The 27,823-nt window shown below is 47.1% G+C and overlaps 1 protein-coding gene across 2 annotated transcripts in view; it reads left to right on the top strand.

Annotated features, from left to right (window-relative positions):
• The window catches only part of SLC24A3 (solute carrier family 24 member 3), a 424,237-nt gene that overhangs the window by 61,008 nt on the left and 335,406 nt on the right, over positions 1 to 27,823 (top strand). For both annotated transcript variants that reach the window (XM_081558604.1, XM_081558603.1), the window contains one exon: positions 10,865 to 10,993. In XM_081558604.1, the coding sequence (XP_081414730.1) occupies positions 10,865 to 10,993 (129 nt within the window). The remainder of the gene's footprint in view (positions 1 to 10,864; positions 10,994 to 27,823) is intronic.

Here is a 27,823-nt window from a genome sequence, read left to right as displayed (position 1 = left end):
CACACCAGGCCTCCCTGTCCATCACCAATTCCTGAAGTTTACTCAAACTCATATCCACTGAGTCGGTGATGCATCCAACCATCTCACTCTCTGTTGTCCCCTTCTCTTTCTGCCTTCAATCTTTCCCAGCATTAGGATCTTTTCAAATGAGTCAGTTCTTCATATCAGGTGGCCAAAGTTTTGGAGTTTCAGCTTCAACATCAGTCCTTCCAATGAACATTCAGGACTGATCTCCTTTAGGATGGACTGGTTGGATCTCCTTGCTGTCCAAGGGATTTATGTATCAAGAAACATAAATTTGAGGAAGAAAGTAAAGATTTAGTAATAGAGCAATCATAAAGATTTAATAAGAGTAATAATAAAGATTTAATAATAGAACAATAATAAAGAACAAAATAGAGCAAAACATTTCAATTTTACTAAAATATTATGATTATTAATACTGTTATTTTCTATGAGTATTATTTTATTGAGGATAATGTGATTGAATATTTTAAAATCATTTTTGAAGATACTAGTTTCATAGTTTGAGATACAGCCAATTGAAATTCAGTTTATTTTAATTAAAGGTTCAGTTTAATATTGACTTTATGGGCTGTCCTAACTGAAATAGATAATTCACCAAGATACACAGATCCAAATGGGAAAAAAACCATCATAAACCATACCTACTAAATCAAGACATTAATTTTTCCATCTCATCTGTTCACAATTTCCCACTTTTTCTGGTTTCAATCAGTTAATCATGATACTTTTCAGAAGGTGTTGAATTTACATATTTTTAACAAATGGATTCAAAACTCATTGAAACTCTTTGTGTGTGGAATGTTTTTAATCAGGTAACATAATTCTGCATCCACCTTTTAAGGTGGAAAATACGATTGTTTTAGATGCTGCTGATTTCTATCATTTCTGGAAGGCAACAGAGTTTCTTGATATTTGTTTTCAAAATGCTCTTTCCATAGAGCACATTTCTCTAGGAAAGTAGGTACTTTTTCACCTGATGGTTAAAATGTCACCTTAAAGGGTGCATGTGTGTGTTTTCTGAAAATATCTTGTAAGTGTGTACTTAGCTGGTGGCTACAATCATTTCAGAAAAGGTTGGCATATTTGTAGCTGTTGTCTTTTTATAAGAGAAATGCATAATTCATCTTTAAGTTCAATAGTTTAAAAGAGTTCTTTGCCAAATGCTAATGAACATCCAGATGGTATAAAAAGATTTCATGATCATGCCCCTATCTCGTTTCCAAATAGTGTAAAGGTTTTACTGTCTCAAACAATATCTGTAAATCTGCTTCTCTGAGTGTATGTAAAGGGCACTTTGCTGGATGCTCTGAGAGCAAGACTCTTGCCTGACACCTGCAGAGGCTGATAGTGCCCTTCTATTATGTTAATTATGGGACATGCTGGCACGTGGGCTCAGTGAGGGTGCTACTGTCAGCCAGCATTATGAATATTAAATATGCATTTTTCTTGTTTTTAAATTGCCATGTAATACAGATTTGAGGGTTCTCATGTTTTCTTCCCACTCTTTAATAAATCATGCAGCCCATCCTCTGGGGTATACAACTCTACCCTATATTTTATAAAATCCGAGCTCAAGGACTTTAGTGGGGAGATTATTCAAGCCTTTCAGTTTTCAGATGCCGCAACTGAGCTAAAGTGATTCAGCTTCTCCAAGAGCCCACAGCTAGGAAAAGATCTGGCCACAGATGCCCAAGGTGGTGAATCCTGTGACCAGAAGTCCAGCCCCTGGGGTCCTTGGAATGTACCCATTTGCTTTAGTTAGTATGGGGAAGAAGGGATCTGTTTTGAAAAGAGGAAGCTTTGAAACCCAGCTGCCCAGACCTGATCTTCCTACGCCTTTTCAGGCAGGTATGGAGGAAGTGGGGCTTCCAAGATGGTGTTAGTGGTAAAGAACCTGCCTGTCAATGCAGGAGACATGGGAGACGCGAGTTGGATCCCTGAGTTGGGAATACCCCCTGGAGGAAGGCATGGCAACCCACTCCAGTATCCTTGGCTACTGGGAGAATCCCAGGGACACAGGAACGTGGTGGGCGAGAGCCCATAGGTTTGCAAAGAGTTGGACATGACTGAAGCGACTTAGCATGCATGCATGCATGGAGGAAGTGTCTCAGGGCGGCCAGCTAGCATCTTGGATGCCAGAGCACATCTCCTGCAGGGGCTTGTGCTCAATGAGTGGGGGGGGGGGTCCTTCTCAATCCCTGGGGACTTAGAGGTGGAGAGATCATGCTGAGTGCTGTCCTGGGAACTGGAAGGTGCTCAGCCGTCCCTGTCTGTGAACAAATGGGAAAAGAAAGACTCAACCCAGCACCAGGCTGCAGAGCCACCCAGACCCGAGTATGCACACGAATCACCTGTTTAAACTCAGAGCCTCCCTGGAGGTCTGATTCCGCATCTCTAACAAGCTCCCAGGGGATACTGAGATGTCTGGTTCAGGGACCACACATTGGATTTTGTCCAGGAACCTCAAACTCTTGGGTTCTTTTTTAGGTTTGCCACTAAAATTCCCAGGTCTATCATTTAAATTTAGCCCCGTATCAATGGGCATGACCCCCAAAGGGTGATGTAGAATCACTGGGGGTCTTTCCTGGGGATGCGGTGATGACTCCCCAGTCCTACCAGGTGGGGGTTTGAGTGAAGCTCTGTGACAGTGTGGTTGTTGGGAGGGTGTGTGGGCTGGGCTGCAAGGGGTTGGAGTCAGGAGGGAAGGGGAGACACCGCAGACATCAGGACTTTAGGGGGAGTAGAAAGACGGCTGGACCTGCCCATTCCCCTCCTGTGGGAGGATTTGCATGGTGACTGGTCACGGGACCAGCCTCTTTGGACACAGGACTTGACTGGACAGCACACATCTGACCGCCCAGCCCAGAGCCCTGGCGTCTCGCTCCTGTTCTCCATTGTAGCCCCAGCAGCACTGGGAAGGGACCCTCTGCCCACGCCCTGCAGCCTCCCTCTGCATCTTATATTTGGAAGCATTGTCTTTTGGCTAATAACACTTGAAGCTGTTTACTGGGTCCTGGGAGCAGCAGCTCAGCCTCTGCTGTGCCCTGTGCAGAGTCTGGCTCTGCCCAGTCTAGTGCTGTATTTCTCATAAGCTCCCAGGAGATGCTCTTGCCAATGCTGACTGAGTGAGTGCTGTGTGTGGGAGCCCTGCAGAGGACAGGCATCGGTCGGAGGGCCCGCATCCCTGGGGCAGGTAGCCAGGGGTTGCTATCCCCTCTTCCTGTCAGTTGTTCAGTTGCTCAGTCATGTCCAACTTTTGCAACCCCATGAACTGCAGCATGCCAGGCTCCCCTGTCCTTCACCATCTCCTGGCGCTTGCTCAAATTCATGTCCATTGAGTCTGTGATACCATACAACCATCTCATCCTCTGTCATCCCATTCTCTTCCTGCCTTCAATCTTTCCCAGCATCAGGGTCTTTTCTAATGAGTCAGCTCTTTGCATCAGGTGGCCAAAGTATTGGAGTTTCGGCATCATTCCTTCCAATGAATATTCAGGATTGATTTCCTGTAAGATTGGCTGGTTTGATCTCCTTGCTGTCCAAGTGTCTCTCAAGAGTCTTCTCCAACACTCGGGTTCAAAAGCATCAATTCTTCTGCGCTCAGCCTTCTTTCCCGTCAGAGGCACCAAGGCACCTCAACTTTCCATGGGGTTTCTCTCTTGAAGTGGGGGTGAGGTGCCTTGATACTGGAATTCGTTTCAAGTGCAGCCTGGCTTGTAATCACCATCACGCAACCAGAGCGCTGGAGATGGGCACCCGCTGGACAGGTCACGTAGACGCCAGAGAGAGGAGAGGTTTAAATGGAGGTCGTGGCCTTCTCTGTCTTTCTGGAAGCTTTGAGGCCATGGAGGGACCAATGTCCAGGCCATAAAGCCTCCGGCTTCTTCCTATCCTGGTGGGTATGGTGGGCTCTTAGCTCTCCACAGTCTGTTCTCCTTTCCAAGGACCAAGAGCCATGCAGAGCCACACTTGTCTTCCGGCTGCAGAGTCGGTGTGAAGATCCTCATGCAGACGCCAGCCCTGCCCCCACCCCACCCCCCATTCAACCACAGAGGGTGAGGACCACGGCGGGTGGGTCGAGGGCAGGAAGGGGACCACTTGGAGAGGGTGCAGGAGAGTCTGCAGAAGGCGGTCCCGGGGCTGCAGGCTGAAGCAAACCCGCCTTTGACCCCGGGGTGAAGACCCAGGGCGCCCAGAGTGGAGACAGCTGTGTAAACCGCAGGGTGGGGTATTTATAGCTCAGCGGGGCCAGCCCTGTGGCCATGGGCTCTGTCTCTTGTTCTGTTCACTGAGTTTTCTGGACGTGCTGTCCTCAGGGTCGCGTGGGGCTCTCTGCAAGACTCCACGTCTCCACTCGCTGTCCAGAGCCTTCTGGGTGTTTCTCTCCATTCCCGTTTTCAAGAAGAAATGCTGTGTCCTGATTCTGGGGCAGGGGAGAGTTAATACGATCCATCAAGGGGGCCTGCTGACCCCCGGAGGCCACTTCCCCTGGGCTCCCGAGCTCCGGGCTGAGGTGGGACACGCATGCCTGGCCTTTGGAGTCGGATCTGGGCTGGGGTCCCAGCTGTCCACTTTATCCTACCAGTGAAAGGGGTGAAACCCCGGGGAGAACGTGGAGGGAGAAGGGGCAGGATGGTGGTTGGGCACATGGGCAGGAGGCTGGGGGACAGTTTTCATGCTGCTGCAGCAAACCCTCATCTGAAAGGGGTCCTTCCCTCCTGGGAGGGAGAATGGCAGTAGCCCCACCTCTCTGCTGGGCTTAGGGCCCTATTTGGGACAAGGACAAAGTGTGGTATTTATTTAGTCTTAGGGTGAAGCTGGGGGGCCTGGGGCACCCATGGAAACCCATTCTTTGGGGTCAGGACTCCTTGGGTCTTCCAGGCCCTGGTCACAGATGAGAGGGAGGGGAGGAGAAGGGAGAGACCAAGAGCACACAGCTCTGTAATGGAAACTTAGATTCCAGCCCCACGCTTCTTCTTTAATGCCTGTGCTTGAGTCTCGGGTCGGGAACCGCTTTTCTCCAGGAGGTACCCTGAGCTACCTCCATGGCCCACTCCTGTCCTGCTGCTCTGAGCTGGTGACACAGGACATGTGAGCCTGCTGCCTCCCTCTTCACCCTCCCCCGCCCTCATCCTTGATTAATTAGGTCAACTCGTAACTTCCAGGGCCTGGCAGGAGGAGCCAGGAACACGATGGAGGGGGGCCAAGGGGTTTTGTTGACGTTGCTCAAGCGTAGCTTCATGGAGCAGCAGCCCCTGCAGAGCGGAGAAGTCCAGGGAAACCAGGGGTGAGGAGGGGAGAGAAGGGGGCACCTTCCCAAAGCCCTCCACCTTCCCCACTGGCCACCTGCCCCTGCTCCCTAAATCTGAGACTGTAACCCTCCATGTTGTGACCAAGAGACCGGCTGAGTCTCTGAGAAATCCACACTGAGCTGAGCATCCTACATCCAGTGGGGTTTAGGACCATTTTCTTTTATGTGTGTGATGCTTTCTTTCCAGTGATGCTCCTGCCTCATCACTGTTCCTAAGAGTTTCTGGGGGAAGGAGATCCCATGAGATGGTCTCACCTGTTGTAAGGTGCAGGCTGCATCATGCGTCTGTCTTGAAGTAGCTGAGTAACACGGCCAGATGGATTCTGTCCTCTCCAGGGATCTACCAAGAAGGTGGCCTTTGGGAATCCCCAGACCTGGGTTCAGATCCCTGTTTTGTTCCTCTTTGCTTGCTCTGGGACCATGGGCAAGTCTTTTAACCTCTTTGTGCTTAGGTTTCCTTATTTGCAATCAGAGTTAACAGTTCTACAAGAAGACCATTGAGATGAAACTTAGCAAAGAATGGAAAGTTCTTTGCACAAAATAGACAATAAATGGCTGTCGTGATGACTGTTAACTGGTGGTAGATGTGGCCATGGGTTGGCTCTGAGTTTAGGCAGATCACTTCTACTCTAACTTATTTACTTCAGAGGAAGATTGACCTGAGAACCAACTGCCCCTTCCTACCTCTCTAGCAATTTTGTGAGGACAGAGAAAATAGGGTGTCATATTGTCACATGTGGTCCTCAGTGGGAAGTGAGTGAACACAATGCTTTTTTTCCATCACTATTATGTTCTCAGACTCTGGCCTCTGTGTCCGTATATCAGTGGTCAGTGCTCAAATATATTTTTGTTGAGATTAAAGTTTGTAGATTTTGGAATCCAGAGGAACTGCCTTAATAGTCTCTAATTCCTGAAGCTATTGAATCATCGTGTAAAAAAATCCTCTCATTTTCTGCTACAATAGCTGGCTTTATTTTTACATCTCTTAATTGGTATCAGCTTTTCTCTCAGAATTACAGAACTATGGAAATTTGGCCTGAGAAAGAACTTTGGGAGTCATTGGAAGGGATGCTCTTGCTTCTTTGCAAAATGTTGGCATCTTCCTGAATGTTAGGATTGCAGCCCTGCAGGACACTTTTCTTTGACCCGGATTATGAGAGCAAAGAGGCCACTCTGTTGATCTCATGTAGGTGGGACGATGCCCCTGGCATCCTGCCTGCATCACTTGTCCTCATATCTTCAGTACATCTTTCAGCACCTGCGTCTAATTATCTAAGGCCATTTACTGGGTACCAGAGTCCATCTTGATTGGAAGTGCCAGGGAATTAATGTCCCCTGGGAATAGCCTTCATTCAACCCATGGCAGACCAAGGGCAGGTGGGTAAATACCCCAGCTCCCTCACCCTCTGGGTGTCTGAGTTGCATACCCTACACTGTCCCCTAGAGCTTTCCAGAGGGGTCAAGCTCTAGTTTATGCATTTTAGCTTCAGACTTAAAACACACCTCCACCGGCTAGCTCCCCATCCTGTTCCATTGCCTTGTCCGCCATGGGTGCTTCCTGGGATCATCGCCCCCAGGTAAACTACCTCTGCTCAAATCTCTGTCCTCGGGGGCTGCTTCTGTGGAAACCCAGCCTGAGACAAACGAAGTGTCTTTCTTCACACTCTGAGATGGTTTAGGATAATGTGGTATTTTAAGTCTGCTTATTGAATTTTGAGGGCACTGACCTTATTCCTTTTTAATGAATTTTTGCAGTATTTTTTCTCTGCTTGTCACTGTTCTTAATCCTAAGAATTAACCATTCAGGTAAACCAGACTATACAAGTGTCTTGCTTTGACCTATCTTTAGGATTGTCTTCACAATTATGGCTAAACTGATATATCTGGTCACCATGTAGGTATTTTGTATTTCAGTCTTAAGTTATGGTTTATTTTAGTTGGGCTGCATATGCTACATTTTTTTTTTTTTGCTTCTCTGTGTAGCACGTGAGATCTTAGTTCTCCAACCAGGGGTTGAACCCACAGCCCCTACCTTGGAAATGCAGAGTCTAATATATATATCAGTTCAGTTCAGTTCAGTCGCTCAGTCATGTCCGACTCTTTGTGACCCCATGAACTGCAGCACGCCGGGCCTCCCTGTCCATCACCAACTCCCTGAGTCCACCCAAACCCATGTCCATAGAGTCGATGATGCCATCCAGCCATATTATCCTCTGTCATCCCCTTCTCCTCTTGCCCTCAATCTTTCTCAGCATCAGGGTCTTTTCCAATGAGTCAGCTCTTCGCATCAGGTGGCCAAAGTATTGAAGTTTGAGCTTCAACATCAGTCCTTCCAATGAACACCTAGGACTGATCTCCTTTAGGATGGACTGGTTGGATCTCCTTGCTCTCCAAGGGACTCTCAAGAGTCTTCTCCAATACCACAGTTCAAAACCATCAATTCTTCAGTGCTCAGCTTTCTTTATGGTCCAACTCTCACATCCATACATGACCACTGGAAAAACCATAGCCTTGACTAGACGGACCTTTGTTGGCAAAGTAATGTCTCTGCTTTTTAATATGCTGTCTAGATTGATCATAACTTTCCTTCCAAGGAGTAAGCGTCTTTTAATTTCATGGCTGCAGTCACCATCTGCAGTGATTTGGGAGCCAAGAAAAATAAAGTCAGCCACTGTTTCCACTGTTTCCCCATCTATTTCCCATGAAGTGATGGGACCGGATGCCATGATCTTAGTTTTCTGAATGCTGAGCTTTAAGCCAACTTTGTCACTCTCCACTTTCACTTTCATCAAGAGGCTTTTTAGTTCTTCTTCACTCTCTGCCATAAGGGTGGTGTCATCTGCATATGTGAGGTTATTGATATTTCTCCCGGCAATCTTGATTCCAGCTTGTGCTTCCTCCAGCCCAGCATTTCTCATGATGTACTCTGCATACAAGTTAAATAAGCAGGGTGACGATATACAGCCTTGATGTACTCCTTTTCCTATTTGGAACCAGTCTGTTGTTCCCTGTCCAGTTCTAACTGTTGTTTCCTGACCTGCATACAGGTTTCTCAAGAGGCAGGTCAGGTGGTCTGGTATTCCCATCTCTTTCAGAATTTTCCACAGTTTATTGTGATCCACACAGTCAAAGGCTTTGGCATAGCCAATGAAGCAGAAATAGATGTTTTTATGGTACTCTCTTGCTTTTTTGATGATCCATTGGATGTTGCCAATTTGATCTCTGGTTCCTCTGCCTTTTCTAAAAGAGAGAGAGAGATTGAGAAAGAGGAGAGAGAAAGAATAAACCTAGGGACTCTTCTGGCTAACATGTAAAGTTGTAATTAGCTGCTTGATAATTTTACATGTGGGAGCAGGTTCCAGTTGATTGAGGAAGACCTTGGTGCATGAGCTGCAGGCTTATGTGTCTTATTGGCTTAAGTGAGATGTCCACATGCACTGTGATTTCCAGAAACTTCCTCAAGTCTTACCATATCCATTCACCAAGTGGGAATGGTGACCCCAACATGAACTTCCTGAGCACCTACTCTGAGCCAGCAGTGATTCGGTGTCAGAGAGACAACAGTGGATCCAGGAGACAGTGATCAGGCTCCGTCTTTCTTTCCAGAGCAGTGTTACGAGGTTCCAGTTACATAATGAAAGTGACATCATTTGAGAAACTAGAATTACCATGGAAATAAAGGAGAGGGTATGATGACCTTCAACTCTTCACTGACCATTTCAGAACACTAGGTTGGTAAAGGCCACTGGCCGCATGAATTAGACTCTTGTCTTTTTCTTACATCCATTTTCTGATCACAGCGACTCTGGACACTCAAGAGATAGCCAAAGCTTCATGGCATGTCTTTCTTGAGTTCCAAGCCACTAGAGAGAGCCATCTGTGTGCTGTTTCCAAAACCCAAGGACTCTCTGAGGTCCTGCTCTGTTGTTGTTTTACATGTGTCCTACATGATTTAAAAAAAAAAAAATTTTTTTTTACATGATTTGTCCATAGTGGTCAAGGCCATTGGCAACTCTGATTTTTTTGAAATTCTCTTTTTGCTTACCTTCTGTGACACCACTTTTCTTGCTCTTTTCTTTCTTTTTATGATCTTTTGCTGAAGGCTTTGACTCTACTTTCTCTGGAGGAATGCTGAGTTTCCCATAGTTTCTTCTTTCATTTCCTTCTCTTTAGGAAACCCCATTCATACACTTGCTATATGCTTCCCTGCTTGTTTATGGCCTCCTGATGTTCTGGGTAGCTGAACTGTTGCCCTGCAGGGTCTGCACCCACATTATCCGGGCAGCACACCACCCTGTGGATGGTCCACGGACACTTCAGATTCAGCACATCCTGAGCAGAAGGCACCACAATGTCCCCCCTGTGCCCCTCCATGTCTGTTCTTTGTTCTGACACTTCCATCCCCACGGTCGTCTCAGCTGGAGACCTCAGCCTTCCTCATGCATTCAGTGATCAACTTTCCCCTGGTTCGTGCTCTTCATCTCATGTTTGTGGAAATCTTGTTATGTGGGATTTACTAGCCTAGGCTCTGGGCATGTTGACATGGTGTCTTAGCCTGGGTGATCCGAGAAGCAGATCCTGAGCAGGTGTTCAATTGCAGGTGGTTTATTTGGGAGGTGATTCAAGGAAATACTGAATATAAATATCTTTTTTTGTTTTTGTTTTGGCCTCACTGCATGGCTTGTTAATCTTAGTTCTGCCACCAGGAATCGAACCTGGGCCCCAGCAGTGAAAGTGCAGACTCCTAACCGCTAGATCACCGGGGAATTCCCTTCAAAGACATACAGGTTGGGGAGCAGATGCTGGTGAGCAGAAGCCAGTCTTACTGACTTAGCGCACACAACTGGGCCTTTTCTTTTCCCAAGTCCACATTCAGTGAGGTCACATTGGTAGCTTGAAATTGGACATGGTGAGAATTTAATTTACACCATGGAAATTGACCAGTGGCTATAAATCAGGACTTTTCCTACAGAGAACTGGTTGTTCAGCATTTCTCAGCATGTCACTGGGGGCAGAGAATTAAGACACGGAATGCATGCATGCTCAGTCACTTTAGTCGTGTCCGACTCTTTGTGATCCCATGGACTGTAGCCCACCAGGCTCCTCTGTCCATGGGATTCTCCGGGCAGGAACACTGGAGTGGGTTGCCATTTCCTCCTCCAGGAAGACAGGGAAGGACAACAGCTAATAAAGTGTGCTTTATCAGGAGAGTCACCCTGAAGACATCTGGAGAGTCATCCCAGTGGAGTCGACTGGAATCTGGATTAAAACACACACTTCAGTCATCCCCCTGGAGCAGTGAGGTGTTTATACACCGCCCTCTAGCAGTTGTTGGCTGAGAGCTGCCGCTGGGGGCCTGGCAGGATCCAGCACTGGAGAACCTCCACTGGCGTTAGAGACAGGATGCTGAACGTAGTGGTCAGAGGTGTCAGCGCTGTTGGTGGGACAGCACTGATGGTTGAAGGTGCTGGGCAAGGGTCACACCCAGCTGTTAGTGATGTGTGGCTGTGGTCTCTTTCTCCCCAGACCTGAACTTCATGGACTTCATTGGGCAAGACACACAGTGGACCGTGGGGAGGAAGTTAATGCAGGTGAATGACTCGCTGACTTCAGAAGATGCAGGACCGCGCAGCAGCAAGAACTGCACGGAACCAGGTAAGATGGCAGCTGCACTGGGGCCTTTATACTGGGAACAGGGCTACCGGCGGTGGCCATAGCCCAGAAGGAGCCAGATCTGTGGTTTTCCTCTGAGTTCTGATCCAGAGAGACTCTGAGGACATTTAGGGGCAGGTGTCTAAGAAATGCAAAGGCAAGATCCTAGGGGGACAATTCAGGTGTGTTTCTAACCTCTGTGTTTGTTCCCTTGGATGGTGGGGCAGAAGGTGAGTCAAAGTCCTGGTCTAAAATATGGATGCTGGTGCCATCCCGAGGGACACTAAGCCAGGAGTAGGTGGGTGAGGATGTCCTGTGGTCATCTTCACTTTGATGCCCTGAGTCCTCTCTGCCTGGTTTTTAATTGAGAGCCTTGTTTCTGTCACAGTAAAGGCACAGGTGTTGAACCAGACCCTCACCTCTGATGTTGAGCTTCTTGGAAGAAATGGATGTTCGTTTGTCAGCAGTTATATTTGATATAACAAATAGAATGTGCCTTTCCTCATAACAGTTTACCTCTAATGTTTTTGAACTTTCAAGAGAAAACTAACAGAAGGGGATAAAAGGGACTTGGGATGACCAGAACTCAGCTCAGCCAGACTTTGGCAAAGGCAGGTGGCCTCTGGACAGACCAGGCGGCAGCCACCCTGTCTGAAAAGGGCCAGAGAGCAAATATGTTAGGCTTTGCAGACCTGATACTGTGTCTGTAGTACATGTTTATTATTTAATTTTATTTTTAATTAGAGGACAATTACTTTACAATACTATGATGGTTTCTGCCACACATCAACATGAATCGGCCATAGGTATACATGTGCCCCTCCCTCTTGAACCTCCCTCCGCATCCTGCCGCTCTAGACTGTCACAGAGCAGCACTGAAACATGTACATTTCTGTGTGTAAAATGGAGAGCCAGTGGGAGTTTGCTGTATGATGCAGGGAACCCAAAGCCTGTGCTGTCTATAATACATTCTAAAAGATTTTTATAATCTTTAAAAATTTAAAAAAACATTTTAGCTCATGGGCTGTGGGATGGACTGGGCCTGTGGCCGTATTATCAGCCCTGACACGGAGTTCGCAGATCTTTTGTGGGCGGGGCAGGGGTGGTTCTTCCTTCCTTATGTGGTGGAGTCTTGGGCCTCAAATGTGCCCCCTTTAAGGGCCTGGGAGCTCAACCACCCAGTGATCCTACATGCAAACGCTGGCCTCGTTTTAAGCATCAGGCTAGACGGACATATGCAATCTTCATTGCAGCCCAAAGAACCTTAGCCCTCGGGTTACAGAAGGTGAAATTGTGTGTCTGTGCTTTTTTGGGGAAGGTGGATAGAGGTTCCCTTTTCAACGGCTGGAAAGAACTAAAATAGATTACCCTTCCCTGCGAAAAAACAGCCTACAACCTGACATAATCTATATTCCTTAAGCTGGAGAATTCAAGGGTCCCTGTGGCTGTTACTCAGCACTCTGAAAGAATACCCTTCACTGAAGCACGTGGGGGCTGCGTGAGCTACAAGTGAAAGCTGGGTCGAAGGTTTAAGTGCCATTACCATGTGGACAGAGCTGTGTGTCTCCTGGGAGGTGGGCTTCTGCGGGGGCCTGGCCCAAGGGGCATCGTGGGGATGCTTCGGATCACTGCTGTGCTGGTAACCCGTTTGCCGATCGGGTCTTACAGTCAAAGGTATGTCAGCATCTTTTTGCAACAAGCATGCGGGCAGTGACTGGGACGTCAGGAGACAGGAGATTAAGTTCTAGGAGCCTAGCCTTGCTGCGGGCACACCTTTGGATGCAAAAGAATGGCGTCAGACAAGGTACAGAGCCCAGCTCTGGGACTGGGGTCTAGCCCTGTGCAGGGCCAGGCAATGGAGGCTTCTGTTCCCTGGAGTTGGGACTGTGTGTCAGAGGAGATGGTGCTGGCTCGCTGTGAGTGGCATTGTTGACTGTTTCAAAGAAAGCATTTCTCAGAGTGACAGGTGTAAAAGAATAATGCATGTGAAATGCCATCACAAGATAGGAATGACTCAGCTCACAGACAGAATGGAAGATGTCCAGCTAAGAAGAGCTGAAGCCAGCACCTGTTGGTGTTGGCAAGAGTGGGGGTATAGGGCAAGGAGGAGAGGAGAGACTCCAGGGGGGCAACAATGGTGGGGGTGTGGCAACAAACAAGAGCTCTCCATCCTGCAGCTCCAGTGCAGGCTGGGAAGCAGCTTTCAGGATCAGCCTCCTTCCTGTTCACAATGGTGTCACAGAGCAGGGCACTCATGGCTCCAAGGGATGGTGTCGGGGCTCCCTCTGTGCCCGGCGCTGAGTATCCACTTGGGGACCTGAGCGTGTGGGGACCAGTGTGGCCAAGGGAAGCACAGTGTCAGGGTCACAGGCGGGAGTTAACTTGGCTCTTGTTGTGAAGTGTGCCTGGTGCCCTCTGACGTCATAGGGATTGTCAGGCTGTGTCCTCGGAACCCCTGGTTGGAGATGCCATTGGAATGAAATTGACAAGGAGGCTGGTGATGGGATGACCTGTGTTCTGGTTATGGGAACAGTTCGGGGATGGGGCTGGCTTGCTTCCTCACTTGGGAAGCAGACCTGGGACTCGCTTAACCCTCTGTCCCTTCCATTGCATGAGTGCAGAATAGGAACTCACAAACACTTCCACCCCCAAGACGCTAGGTCCAGTTCCCCTTAGTAAGTCACTGCTTTGTGTTCCTGGAGTTCCGTGTCCTACTGCCCTCCCCATCCATGTTCCCTTCCTCCTCCCTCCCTCTCTCCCTTCCCCACGCCCTCTCTTCTACAACCAGGAGGCCAGAGCACGGTCCAGGGGACAACCAGGATCCCTGGCCCATTGGACAGTGGCTGTGCTATCTTTGTGGGTGTGGCGAGCTTGAGATGGCTCACCTTTCATAGGACAGCTGCCACTTTAAAAACACGTAAGGGACTTCCCTGGTGGCGTAGTGGGTAAGATTCCACCTGCCGATGCAGGGGACCCAAGTTTGATTCCTGGTCAGGGAAGATCCCACATGCCATGGAGCAACCTGTGAGCTGCCACTACTGAGCCCACCCGCCTAGAGCCTGTGCTCGGCAACAGAAGAAGCCCCCACAATGAGTAGCCCGAGACGGCAGCAAAGAGTAAGCCCCGCTCGCTGCAACTAGCGAGCATGAGGCATGAGCCATGAGGCAATGAAGACTCAGCGCGGTCATAAATAAATAAATAAAATTAAAAAGACATCTGAGTTTTTTTTTTTTTTTTGAACTTTTCTTTTAAATGGCATTCTTCCCTGCCCCCTCGAAGACCTGGTTTTGGTGAAAACTTGTAATTTTTTCCTCCAGATCTGTATGAAAAAGATTGAGGTCCAGGCTCTAATTTTTCTGTCATCGTTCCAGCCCTCTAAGAATTTTTAAGGTTGTTTTCTTAGCCTGACGTTGCCGATTTCATCTCGAGCCCGGAAACATTGTCTTTTGGCAAATAACACTTGAAACTGTTTACTCAGATGAACTATTATGAGAAATTTAACTTTGAATAAATTCGATCCATGGAAAATTAAGTCAGCTAAATGTTATACTGAGGGTGGTAGACAACTGTAGCAGAGAGGGATTCTTGGGAATGTGTGTTGGTACACTTTGCAGAATTTTATTCTACACTTTGCAGTCTGCCTCCAGAAAAAAAATCTATCATCTTGTGGTTTTTAGTTCTTTGATATTTTAAGGAAATGAGCTTTTCCTCAGAGTGCCTCTTTCAAAGAAACTTGGGAAGAAGGAAGCTATTTAAAGTGAGAGCCTTTGGTATGGGCATCACTCTGAGATGACTGCATTTCCCTTTTTTTAAAAAAATTATTGGAACATAGTTGATTTGCTATGTTGTGTTAGTCTCAGGTGTACAGCAAAGTGGTTCAGTTACACATATACATATATACATCCCTTTTCAGATTCTTTTCTCATGTAGCTGTCACAGAATATTGAGTAGAGTTCCCGGTGCTGTACAGGAGGCCCTTGTCAGTTATCTGTCTTATAAGGGTCGGTATATTCATCCCAAGCTCCTGATTTATCCCTTCCCCCGCGTTTTTCTGTTGATAGCCATAAGTTTGCTTTTGACATCTGAAGGTCTGTTTCTGTTTCCATTTTCTTCTGATAAAGGGCTCAGCTCCCTCTCTCTGCCTGACTTGTTGGGTCTGAGGTCTCTGGGCACAGGGAAGCCACCTTGAGCCTTTGCTTCAGGACAGAGGCTGGCAGGCACTGAGCCCATGGGGCTGTGCAAGAGTCGTTACTGGATCAGGTGGCTGTTTACTGGAATGGCCAGAAACCACAGAGTCTAAGAGTCAAATCTGAACTGTCCTGGAGGAGGGAAGTCAGATCAGGATGGGAGAAGCAGTTCAGGGGAAGTCCAAAGGTAGGTGTGGACAGAACCTGGGGACCAGGCTCAGATGGTGCAAGCAAGTGAAGACTAGTTCAGATGCAGGTCGTGTACACAGGGAGGGTTGGGATCCTGCTGTTTTTGAGTTTAAACCATAACATCAGGGTCAGCTGGTTTAATACCATGAGGCTGGATATGACCAATCTACAAAGCACAAAAGGTCCAAATCTCTCACCATTTACATAAAGAAAAAAATGAATGACCTGCCTGAGGTCACAGGGCTTTTCCAGAAGCAGAGCAGGGCCCCTAGCTGCACCACATGGGTAATCAATGCATATCGATAATTATCTAGAAAATCTGACATTTGCATCATTTAGAAGAACATGGTCCTGTGAAAATATAATGCAAGCTACAGATGTAATTTTGAGATTCCTAGTAGCTACATTAAAACCATAAAAGGAAACAGATGAAGTTAATTTTAATACTATATTTTTGTTAACCAAATATTTCCAGAATATAAGGAATGACAATTTTCAATCGCCTTAATGTTTTATCCCTGAGTTTGAACCCAGGAAACAACTAAGCTTATTTTTAAAAGTCTTAAAATGTACATTTCATTGGACTAGCTCACATAACAGTTCTCTAACTTCTCTCTGCAGTTGTAATTTTCATAATGATTCAAACAATAGCTGTGGACATTCTTAAGTGGAACACCTTGGAAACCCATTGTGATCCGCTCTTCAATTTTTATCAAGTTCTTTCCTGAATTAGAGTAATGGTAGCTGCTATAACAAGTAAGTCCTTCAGACTTGGGGGTTTAACACAAAAGAAGTTTCTTTCTCATGTGAAGTTTTGGTCTGTGGGTGGCCCTGTTGCTAAAGGTGGTCTGTGGACTCTGAAATTTCCATTTTGAGGCTTCACTGTTCTCATGCTTGGTTTCCAAGGTCAGTGTGCTTCTCTGCTTGAAGGGGAAATAACAGGGGGGTTGTTCATAGCTGGGTTTTATGGACCAGACCCTCCCTCCTGCTCACATTCTGCTGGTCAGGGCTCAGGCAAGACCACTTCTAACTGCAAGAGAGACTTCTCCCATTCCCCTGGAAAAAGAGAAAGCAGGTTTTCCCCCCAAACTTGTTTCTTATTAAAAAAACAAACAGCTCAATTTTCCTTTATGCCTATCTTATTTCAAAAGCAGTATACTCCCTGTAGACAAAAATCATAACCTAAACTTAAATCTTCTGAGGCTGGCTTAGCCAGCAAAGAATTTGCCTGCAATGCAGGAGACCCAGGTTTGATCTCTGGGTCAGGAAGATCCCCTGGAGAAAAGAGAGGCTGCCCACTCCACTATTCTTGCTTGGAGAATTCCACGGACAGAGGAACCTGGCGGGCTATAGTCTTGGGGTCGAAAAGAGTCTCCTGAGCACCTAACACTAGCTCTTGATTTAACCTTCGTGGTTCTCACCTGGTCAGGTGACACACTTCGATTCTCTTTTCACCTTGAGAGGGTCACAAGTCATGTAGAAATTATCCCAGGTGTGTCTGCTTGCAAATTACATCTTTTCTTTGTCTGCTTGCAAATTACATCTTTTCTTTGTAAATGCAAGGAGTGTAGGAAAAATAACGGATGTTTGAGGATGTGTGAAATCATTGGTGAAATGTGGAAAGAGCTTGGGTTTCAGAGTAAATCCTAACTCTCTGTTCTGTCACTTTCAACCTGTGTGATACCAGGTGAGTTTCCTGAATTCTCTGAATCTCTTTTCTGCCATCTGTAAAATGCATATTTAGATGCTCACATCATGAAGTGAACTAAGCTTCATAAAACAGTAAGAGTATAGGATGGTTGGATGGCATCACCAACTCAATGGACATGAGTTTGAACAGGTTCCGGGAGATAAAGAAAGACAGGGAAGCCTGGCATGTTGCAGTCCATGGAGTTGCAGAGTTGGACACAGTTGAGCGACTGAACAACAATAAATGGTGGCTATGTTATCTTTGTTACTGGAAGGATCCTTAGGCATCTTAAGAGAAGAATAAATGTTTATTCTCTAAAAATGCTTGAGGAACTTCCTTGGTGGTCCAGACATTAAGATTTCTCGCTTCCACTGCGAGGGGTGTGGACTTGATCCCTGCTGGGGGAACTAAGATCCTGCATGCCACGTGGTGAGGCCAAAAAGTTAAAAAATCAATCAAGCAATCATAAAAATAAATAAAAAATGAGAATGCTTGAACCCCCCTGGTCTGGACTAACCCCTATTCCAGAGTGTCCTGTCAGTGACTCTGACCTTGCCCTCCTGGTTCCTTTCCCCTCAGCAGCCAGGCTGACCCAGAGTAGCTGTGGCCCTGAGGGCAGGATCTCAGGGCACTGACTGCCTCTCCCTTCCACCCTCCGACCCTGACTGGGATGCTCTCAGGCCTAGGACGGCCTCTGGGAACTTTGGGGTAGGATGTGGCCTGGGGAGGGCCTGACCTCTCTCCCCAGAGTCTCCTAGGCCTCAGACTTTTTAAACAGGCTCCCAGGACACAGCCAGTGGTGTGGCTGAGGGCTGGGGGAAAGCATGTCCGAGTTAACCCGCTTAGTGTGGCTCCCACCAAGCAGTGCACACTGGAGAATCTGGGCAGTAAGCCTGTTACTTATTCCACCTGGGCGCTCCCCATGGCCAGTGGCCTAATGGCCACCCTCCAGTTTGCCTCCCCCGGGATTGGCCTGGGCTGACAAGGTTTCCATCTTGGACAGTAAGGTTAAATGAGTCCATGTCTGGGTTCTCACACTGGCGCTTCTGTGGTTCCTGATATAGTGTGAGACCATTAGTGTGACTGAAATGTCTATCATAGAACAATAAAATCCCTGAATTAAAGATTAGCAGCCTATTTTAGAAGCTGACTCAGAATGAAGTGGACATGAGCCCAGCTTAGTGGCTTGTCCATCCCGGCCAAGGCCTTGCTCCCTAGCCCTGTGTCTACAATGGGATGTCAGGGCTCCCCAGTGGGCTTGGGGACACTGTGCCAAGGAACGGAAGAGAACAGGCTGCAGCCCAGCAGGTCAGGCTACACTGGCAGGAGCATGGGACTGGGGTCCAAGTCACGAAATAGGCGCTTGGAGTACCCACCCTGCCTCAGAGTCATCGTGAGAACCAGAAGAGAAGGGATGTCCAAATTTTATAATTGTAAAGTACTTCTGAGTGGAGTCAGGGATGTGGTCCAGGGCCCCACAGACCTGGAGAGGCATCCTGCTTTGACATCCATGGGCTGTGGGGCCCTGGGCCAGTCATCTAACCTCTCCAAGCCTCAGTTTCCTCCCCTGCAAAGTGGGGGTAATTCACGGCACAAACAGAAAGGGTTGCCATGGAGAGTCAACAAGATAAAATGTGTGAAGAACTTGGCACAAGGGACTTCCCTGGTGGTCCCGTGGCTAAGACTTCATGCTCCCAATGCAGGGGGCCAAGGTTCAATCTCTAGTCAGGGACCAAGACCCCACATGCTGCAACTAAGACTTTGAATGCCACCACTTAAGATCCTGCATGCTACAATAAAAGATGCTGTGCACTGCAACTATGACCTGGCACAACCAAAGAAATACACAAGTAAATATTAAAATAAAGAAGCTTAGCACAAAGCACATATCCAACTGTGACTTGATGCCCACTTCTGGAGCACCCACCGTGTGCTCAGGGGTCCTGCACCCAAAGCCTCAGTTATACGCAGGAGGATGTGGTTATCACTCATGCACTGGCTGGGGCATGCGGACGTCTCCTCTAGGAGCAAAGTCAGTCTGACTACATTAATATTATAATAGCTAGGTGGAAAGTAAAAATATTCTTAATTTTCAAAGCATACATATTGGGCACATGAACATCCTGTTAGCATCAGCCTCCACTTCCCAATGGATCTTTCTTGGGAAATGGGAATTTCCCTTATGCTGCTATCTTAATTGACTCTCCTGGGAAAATCCATGAAAAGTCACCGACTATAGGGATTTAGGTCTTCACACTGCATGTGCAAGGTTGGGCGTGCAGAGTGGATGTCAGCGGATGAAGGAAGTAAGGGGTGGTGAGAAGTGTGGAAGAAGCTGGACTTATTCTCTGCTCAGGTCTCTCCCCTTTTACCATGGTGGGTCTGCTCTTTGAACAAGTCTTTGATGAGTAGGTCAACTCATCCAGAAAGACGTGATCCATGTCCCAAGGGCAACTGTCCTTCCATATTCCAGAAACAAAGTTTTCCTACCGTCTGCATCATTTAACCACACATGGTAGACCTATTAAGTTAAATTATAATTTGATACTGAGTTTAAAGGAAGGGAAGATGGAACACAGATGTACCCATCTCTCTGTGAGTGTCTTCATCATTGACCCAAGTTTGATGCAGAATAATGGCCTCTCTGCAGGAATCACTGTGTGTTTGTAGCTCACAGAAGGATGTTTCCTTTAATGGGACCCAGGACAAAGAATGTGGTGCCCAGTGGATCTGGTTAGTGGCTCCCAAGGATACACAGTAATGAACCTAGAATTTCTTTTCAATGCCACAGTGTCATCGTTACAATTTTGTATCTTCTCTCTCCCCATTTAGTCTCAAGACTCTTGCCTTTAGGTACCTTTTCTCCTACTCCCACATTTTATTATGAAAATTTGCAAACATGCAGAGAAATTGAGTGAATTTTAGAGCAAACACTCTCAGACTCAGCACCTAAGTTCTTTAATTTGCATTTCACAGTACTGGCTTTATCGTGTTTATTCACTTCTCCACCCCTGTAACTATCCATTAATCTATCTTATTCTTTTTTGGTGGATTTTGAAGTGATTTGAAGAAATAAATACACTTTGTCTCATATAGGTTTAGCATGCGTGTCATTAGCTAGACTTTATAATCTGTTTATCCATCTTGGGTAACAAGATGTTTATCTAAGTGTTGGGTAACATTTATGCACAATGAAGTTTACAACTTAAGTGTACCACCCATTATAGGGGACTGGAATGCAAAAATAGGAAGTCAAGAAACACCTGGAGTAACAGGCAAATTTGGCCTTGGAGTACAGAATGAAGCAGGGCAAAGGCTAATAGAGTTCTGCCAAGAGAACGCACTGGTCATAGCAAACACTCTCTTCCAACAACACAAGAGAAGACTCTACATGTGGACATCACCAGATGGTTGACACCAAAATCAGATTGATTATATTCTTTGCAGCCAAAGATGGAGAAGCTCTATACAGTCAGCAAAAACAAGACCGGGAGCTGACTGTGGATCAGATCATGAACTCCTTATTGCCAAATTCAGACTGAAATTGAAGAAGGTGGAGAAAACCACTAGACCATTCAGGTATGACCTAAATCAAATCCCTTATAACTATACAGTAGAAGTGAGAAATAGATTTAAAGGACTAGGTCTGATAGACAGAATGCCTGATGAACTATGGATACAGGTCCATGACATTGTACAAGAGACAGGAATCAAGACCATCCCCAAGAAAAAGAAATGCAAAAAAGCAAAATGGCTGTCTGAGGAGGCCTTATAAATAGCTCTGAAAAGACAGGAAGTGAAAAGCAAAGGACAAAAGGAAAGATATACCCATTTAAATGCAGAGTTCCAAAGAATAGCAAGGAGAGATAAGAAAGCCTTCCTCAGTGTTCAATGCAAAGAAATAGAGGAAGACAATAGAATGGGAAAGACTAGAGATCTCTTCAAGCAAATTAGAGATACCAAGGGAACATTTCATGCAAAGATGGGCTTAATAAAGGACAGAAATGGTAGGGACCTAACAGAAGCAGAAGATATTAAGAAGAGATGGCAAGAATACACAGAAGAATTGTACAAAAAAGTTCTTCATGACCCAGATAATCACGATGGTGTGATCACTCACCTAGAGCCAAACATCCTGGAATGTGAAGTCAAGTGGGCCTTAGAAAGCATTACTATGAACAAAGCTAGTGGAGGTGATGGAATTCCAGTTGAGCTATTTCAAATCCTGAAAGATGATGCTGTGAAAGTGCTGCACTCAATATGCCAGCAAATCTGGAAAACTCAGCAGTGGCCACAGGACTGGACAAGGTCAGTCTTCATTCCAATCCCAAAGAAAGGCAATGCCAAAAAATGCTCAAACTACCGCACAATTGCATTCATCTCACATCCTAGTAAAGTAATGCTTAAAATTCTCCAAGCCAGGCTTCAGCAATACGTGAACCATGAACTTCCAGATGTTCAAGATGGTTTTAGAAAAGGCAGAGGAACCAGAGATCAAAGTGCCAACATCCGATGGATCATCAAAAAAGCAAGAGAGTTCCAGAAAAACATCTATTTCTGCTTTATTGACTATGCCAAAGCCTTTGACTGTGTGGATCACAATAAACTGTGGAAAATTCTGAAAGAGATGGGAATACCAGACCACCTGACCTGCCTCTTGAGAAACCTGTATGCAGGTCAGGAAGCAACACTTAGAACTGGACATGGAACAACAGACTGGTTCCAAATAGGAAAAGGAGTACGTCAAGGCTGTACATTGTCACCCTGCTTATTTAACGTATATGCAGAGTACATCATGAGAAACACTGGGCTGGAGGAAGCACAAGCTGGAATCAAGATTGCTGGGAGAAATATCAATAACCTCAGATATGCAGATGACACCACCCTTATGGCAGAAAGTGACGAAGAACTAAAGAGCCTCTTGATGAAAGTGAGAGAGGAGAGTGAAAAAGTTGGTTTAAAGCTCAACATTCAGAAAACTAAGATCATGGCATCCGGTCCCATCACTTCATGACAAATAGATGGGGAAACAGTGGAAACAGTGTCAGACTTTATTTTTCTTGGCTCCCAAATCACTGCTGATGGTGACTGCAGCCATGAAATTAAAAGACGCTTACTCCTTGGAAGGAAAGTTATGACCAACCTGGACAGCATATTAAAAAGCGAGACGTTACTTTGCCAACAAAGATCCGTCCAGTCAAGACTATGGTTTTTCCAGTGGTCATGTATGGATGTGAGAGTTGGAGTATAAAGAAAGCTGAGCGCTGAAGAATTAATGGTTTTGAACTGTGTTGTTGGAGAAGCCTCTTGAGAGTCCCTTGGACTGCAAGGAGATCCAACCAGTCCATCCTAAAGGAGATCAGTCCTGGGTGTTCATTGGAAGGACTGATGTTGAAGCTGAAACTCCAATACTTTGGCCACCTGATGTGAAGAGCTGACTCATTGGAAAAGACCCTGATGCTGGGAAAGATTGAGGGTAGGAGGAGAAGGGGACGACAGAGGATGAGATGGCTGGGTGGCATCACCGACCCAATGGACATGGGTTTGGGTGGACTCAGGGAGTTGGTGATGGACAGGGAGGCCTGGTGTGCTGCGGTTCATGGGGTCACAAAGAGTCAGACACGACTGAGTGACTGAACTGAACTGTACCACCCATATATGGTACCTATGACCTATGACCTATGCAAACTCCGTGGCCAGCTTCCGTCACGATATGGGACATATCATCATTCCAGGAAGTTTCCTCATGTCTCTTTTCAGTAAACCCACAGCGCAGTCCACCCCCACACAATTACTCTTCTGATTTCTATCACCATAGATTAGTTTTACTTGTTCTAGGACCTTCTGTACATGAATCTTACACTATATGCTCTCTGATGTAAGACTTAGTCTGTAGCACACTGCTTTTGAGATTCATCCATTTTTCTGTATATAGATGCATCCTGACTCTACATGCACACTCACATGTACACAAATGCATGTAGATTACTCATACACATGTGACATGCTTTCCATGTTAATGCTAACATGTTGGGTATATTTCTCTCTAGGAAGTGCCTTGTAGATTTTGGTCACTTTCCTTAGATACTTATTTTAGGTCCACTTTCAAAGAGACATTTGTGATGTCTGTCAAATTAGCAAGCACTTTGGTTGGCCAGAGGAGGTTAGTCATAGACAGCCAGTTGCCCCTAATGACCCCCTTACTTCCCTTGGAGCAGAACCACAAACTGGATTCAGCAACCTTGTGGTTTTAAGAAGGGAAAGGGGGAGGGGGGAGTGGAGAGGAAGGGCGATCTCTCTTGTCTTTAAGGTGTTATTACTTCTGATGCAACACTGCACATTCAGTTATTCAGTGATGACTGGAGGTGGAAGGAGGAGAGCCGTGAAGGTCCAGAAAATGGTCTGATTCATTGAGTCAAAGGCTGTGCTCCTTCTGCTGTGAAAGCAGCTTCCTGGGGGCTGGCGTGGCATCCCTTCTCACTGGAGCTGGGCATGCTTCTCTCACAAACAGCATCAGAGAGAGATGATGCATCTGCACTGGGAACTAGATACCTGGTTGGGAAAGGTCACCAGCCCCACTAAGGTGGGAATTATTTGTGTGTGTGTGTGTGTGTGTTAGGGTCTTTGGGAAGGATGAGAGCCTCATTGTCCACAGTAAGCTCTGTCCCAGCAGAACCCTTTGTTCGCCCGATCTTCATTCTTTGTGCTCCTTGTTTCCTTGTCAGTTCCTGACATACATGTTGACTTGGAGGAGGTCCTCTGAGACGCACACATGACTCTTGGTGATCATCCATTGCTTGCTGTGACCATCAAGCACCTTGACTCAGTTCTGGCTCCCTTAGAAGCAGATGCTGAGGCAAAGGTTTGGATGCATGCAGTTTATTTGGGAGATGAGCCCAAGAAACCCCTGGGAGCAGGGAGTAGAGAGGTGAGATAGGGGAGAGAGGGCATGTCCTGAACCAGTTATAGTGCGGGCAGTAGGTTAGTGAGCTAGGATGCAGCATGGAAGACATCTGGATGTTCTCCCACAAGGGGGTGAGGGAGTTGGGGTATTGATGCACCAGCTCCTGTCACTCACTGGTTGAGGGCTTCTCCTGGGGGTGGTGATGCCCCCTTGCACAGGTGGAGCAGCACCTATGAGTGGAGACAGCCCCAGGGGAAGTGGGGGGCAGGTGCTGGTGGTTGGATGTTGGGCTAGTGAGCACCCAAGAGCTAAGGAGAGGGAAGGTGAGCAGAGCAGCAACAGCGATTGCTAAATACCTACTTCTCTGTTCCCCAAGGACGTGGTTTCATGTTGTTGAACAGGTTGGAAAGCTCATTGTGACCCAAGAAGAGTGCAGAGCATCACTCGGCACCTCCTCTGTGCATGGATTTGTCTTGCTAGGTGAAGCCCTTGGACTCACCCCATTTGTTTTTACTGTATCAGAATGTGTGTTTTCACAAGTGCTAACCGCTCACTAGGCCCTCCTGCCACAAGCAGGAGCTTAGGTAGACCCAGCAGAGGAGACCTTCTGGCCTGGCCACAGCAGAGGAGCCCTTCTGGCTGGGCCGAGAGTGGAGGGCTTTCGGGAAGACAGGAGACATCCCTCCCGTCCTCATTCACCTGACTGCCTCTATGCCTGTGCTGGCTTTTGGGGGACCTCAGCGAAGCTCAGGACATGTCAAAGTTGAGAAAAGGAGAAACCAAGGAGCCCTGCTTGAGCTCCTTCTGCAAGAAAACAGAACTTTTGCCCACCAGGCAGATCTTCTCCTTTGCAGTCAACTAAAGTAAAAGAATTCTTTCTAGGAGCGTTGCTGGGGCCTGAGGTCTAAAACGTATGTAAACTCAGGGTCAAGATTGAATGTGAGCCCTGAATCAGAATTGAGAAATGTGTGTCCTTTGATCTCTGGGGTATGTGTTATTTCAGGGGCATTCACTGGATTTTCCAGCTTCAGAATCAAGCTAGAGTATCCATATCCTCAGGTAACAAGTTCATCCCTCACCGGGCTCTGTCTGGTGTGAAATGGAATCTATATTTTACACAAAATTGTCTTTCAAGGAGGCTCAATGTGTTTAAAGTGGGGAAACCCTGTGACCCTGGTATTCAGGTCTTCTGTGGTCTCATAGCTCTTAGAGCCCTCAAAGGTGAGACTTCCAAAAAAATACATCCCCCTGAGTGATGTTCTTCAGCCTCTCACCTGGAATTTGAGACATTTGGGTCCTCGAAGGCTAAGGGGTGCTGTTTGTAGCCCCTGAGGAAGGCTGGTATCTTATGATGTCTTGAGACATACAGGTGCTCTGATCTGTCTTTCAACATGAAATTCCTCTCGTTCTCCACCTCTTGAATATGACTGGCTTTCATGATTCACTTCTAACAGATGGACTGTGGCAGAAGCTCTGTGATCTCCAAAGCTGAGTGCTCTAAGACGGTAGGGTTCCCCCAGCTCTTCCTCTTGGGATAATGGCTCTGGGAACCCAGCTGCCTTGCTGGGAGAAAGCACAGGCATCACAGGGGCCATCGCCAAGGGCCTTGCTGACCATGGACAGCCAGCATCGCCACCCAGACACCTGAGCAGAGATACCCTCTAGATGACCTCAGCCCCAGCCACCATCAGATGCAGCCACGTGAGGCCCCGAGTGAGAGCTGCCTGAGTCCAGTCACCCCAGAACCAGGAGACAGACATGATAATACATGGTTGTTGCCGTTTGGAGCTGCCCGTTTGGGCTGCTTTGTGCGCAGCTGTAGTGACTGGCACATGCATACACTCTTGGTCGTTCTGCTCAACAGCTTCTGGGGCCGGAGAGAATCTCTGCTATGGATCACTTCCTTCTTTTGTCTGGTGCGGTGACTCACTTGGTGCTCCCCAGCATTGGTGTTTGGTTGGGACAGACAAGGACAGGCATGTTTCTTGGATCCAGCGTGGTAGCTAGAGGTGGCATGAGGTTTCCAGCTGTTCTGATGCCAGCAGGTTGGGGCTGAGGGCCTCTTCTGAATCCAGCTGCAGAGGGGGTGGAGGATGGAGAAGCTGTGTCTCTCCATCCAGTCGAGATCACAGTGGTGGTCTCCTCATTGTCCCCGAGCTCTGGGCTCTTGGGCTGGCTCTGCACACCTAACTGGCTTTTGCCTGGGGCGTCACAGGCTGGAGGGTGTACAGCGGTGCGGCTCCACGGCCATGTCCTAGGCTATGGGCCTGCAGAGGGCAGGTCCCTGGGTGCCCAGCTGGGGGGCTTCTCTCTCACATCCCCTCCTCCCTGGTATCCTTCTTGGTCCAGCCCAGGATTGGCTCCTCCTTGCCTTCACTGTCTTGGGGAAAAATGTGAAAATGCATGGGAGAGAACTGTGAATGTCCTGCTAGGTGTTTCCACAGACAGAAAGTTCTATTAAGGGGTTAGTGAGTGGTTACTGGGCTGGGCAGGAGTGGCATACTCACAGAGCTGTTTTGTCTTCTCTGAAAACCATAAATTAGAGTCACAAACTCTCAACACGCAGAGACTCTTAAGTTGCGTGACCTAGCAGTCCATGGAAGTCCCGAGTTCCCTTTGTAGCATCACCAGAAAGTGGTCCTCTGTCCTGTCCTAGGATGTCCTCAGTGATGGGAACTCACCCCCCACATCCTATGAGAGGCCTTTTTTTCCCCTGGGCCTCCGGGTTTATTACAGTTGTCTTCCTCGTGCTGAACCAGAACGTCTTCCTTCTAGTCTTTGTGAGTTCTGTAAAATAAACCTTATTTGTCTTCTGCTTGGCTCCCCTGTAAGGTCAGCTGCCAGTCTTCCTTGTTTGTGTTTCCTTCTCTTCGGTTTCTCAGCTGCCCCCTTCCCAGCCCTCGGCCCCTGTATGACTCGAGTCCCCCCTCACTCTCCTCGTTACTTTATGGACCAGACATTCCTCTTCAACTCTTCAAAATGATGTTTGAATGACACATGGAGAAGTTGGACTTGATACAGTCACGCTCAGGTGTTAGATACGATTATTACTATTTCAGATGTAAACCCAGCATTCCTCTGTTAGGATTGAAATCAATAGGTTCTTTCCAGAGACACAGTAAGGGGACCAGGCATTTTTTTCAGGGACAAGGTAAGGGGACCAGGCATTTGTCGGGTGTCTCCTTGGAGTCAGGGCTGGGCCTGTAGTATCTCCTTAATTTCCTACCATGCCTGTGAGTCAGGCGTCCCTGGGGCATCTGGAGGTGGGGGGTGGTGGCAGAGCTGGAGTGAAAGCCTGGCCATGCCCAGGTGCCCCTTCCAGCATCTCGCTCCTCCCTGTCCTGAACTCCAGGCAGAAACATAGTGTTGACACATCATTTCCACCAGTGCTGGTCCTTGCCTGCGGGTGATGAACCCTGCATGGGCAGGAGCAGGGCCGTCAATTCACAGTCGTACGCCCAGGGTTTGGATTATTCCCTGAATGCCCCAAATATCTGTTGATGTTCATTCTTTGTTGAACAAATGATTGATTGAATGAATGACTCCTTGGAACTTGACAACTATGACAGTTGTTGTTTTTCACATTTTATCTTGAGAGAACAAAACCTTCAAAACTATAAGGGAAAATACAACAAATTCCAATGTATTGGTTCTGGGAATTAATAAATGATAACATTCTTTAAATGTTGGAAGAAACATTGGAAGAAAAGCAGTGACAAACCTAAACAGGTTATTAAAAAGCAGAGACATTACTTTGTCTACAAAGGTCCATGTAGTCAAAGCTATGGTTTTTCCAGTAGTCATGTACGAATGTGAGAGCTGGACAATTAAAAAGGCTGATTGCTGAAGAGTTGCTGCTTTTG

This window comes from Giraffa tippelskirchi, chromosome 13 (assembly GCF_054371585.1).
Source record: "Giraffa tippelskirchi isolate mGirTip1 chromosome 13, T2T-mGirTip1v1.2.pri, whole genome shotgun sequence".
Classification (NCBI taxonomy): Eukaryota; Metazoa; Chordata; class Mammalia; order Artiodactyla; family Giraffidae; genus Giraffa; species Giraffa tippelskirchi.
The sequence above is the reverse complement of the archived record's forward strand: the minus strand, read 5'-3'. Positions and strand labels throughout refer to the sequence as shown.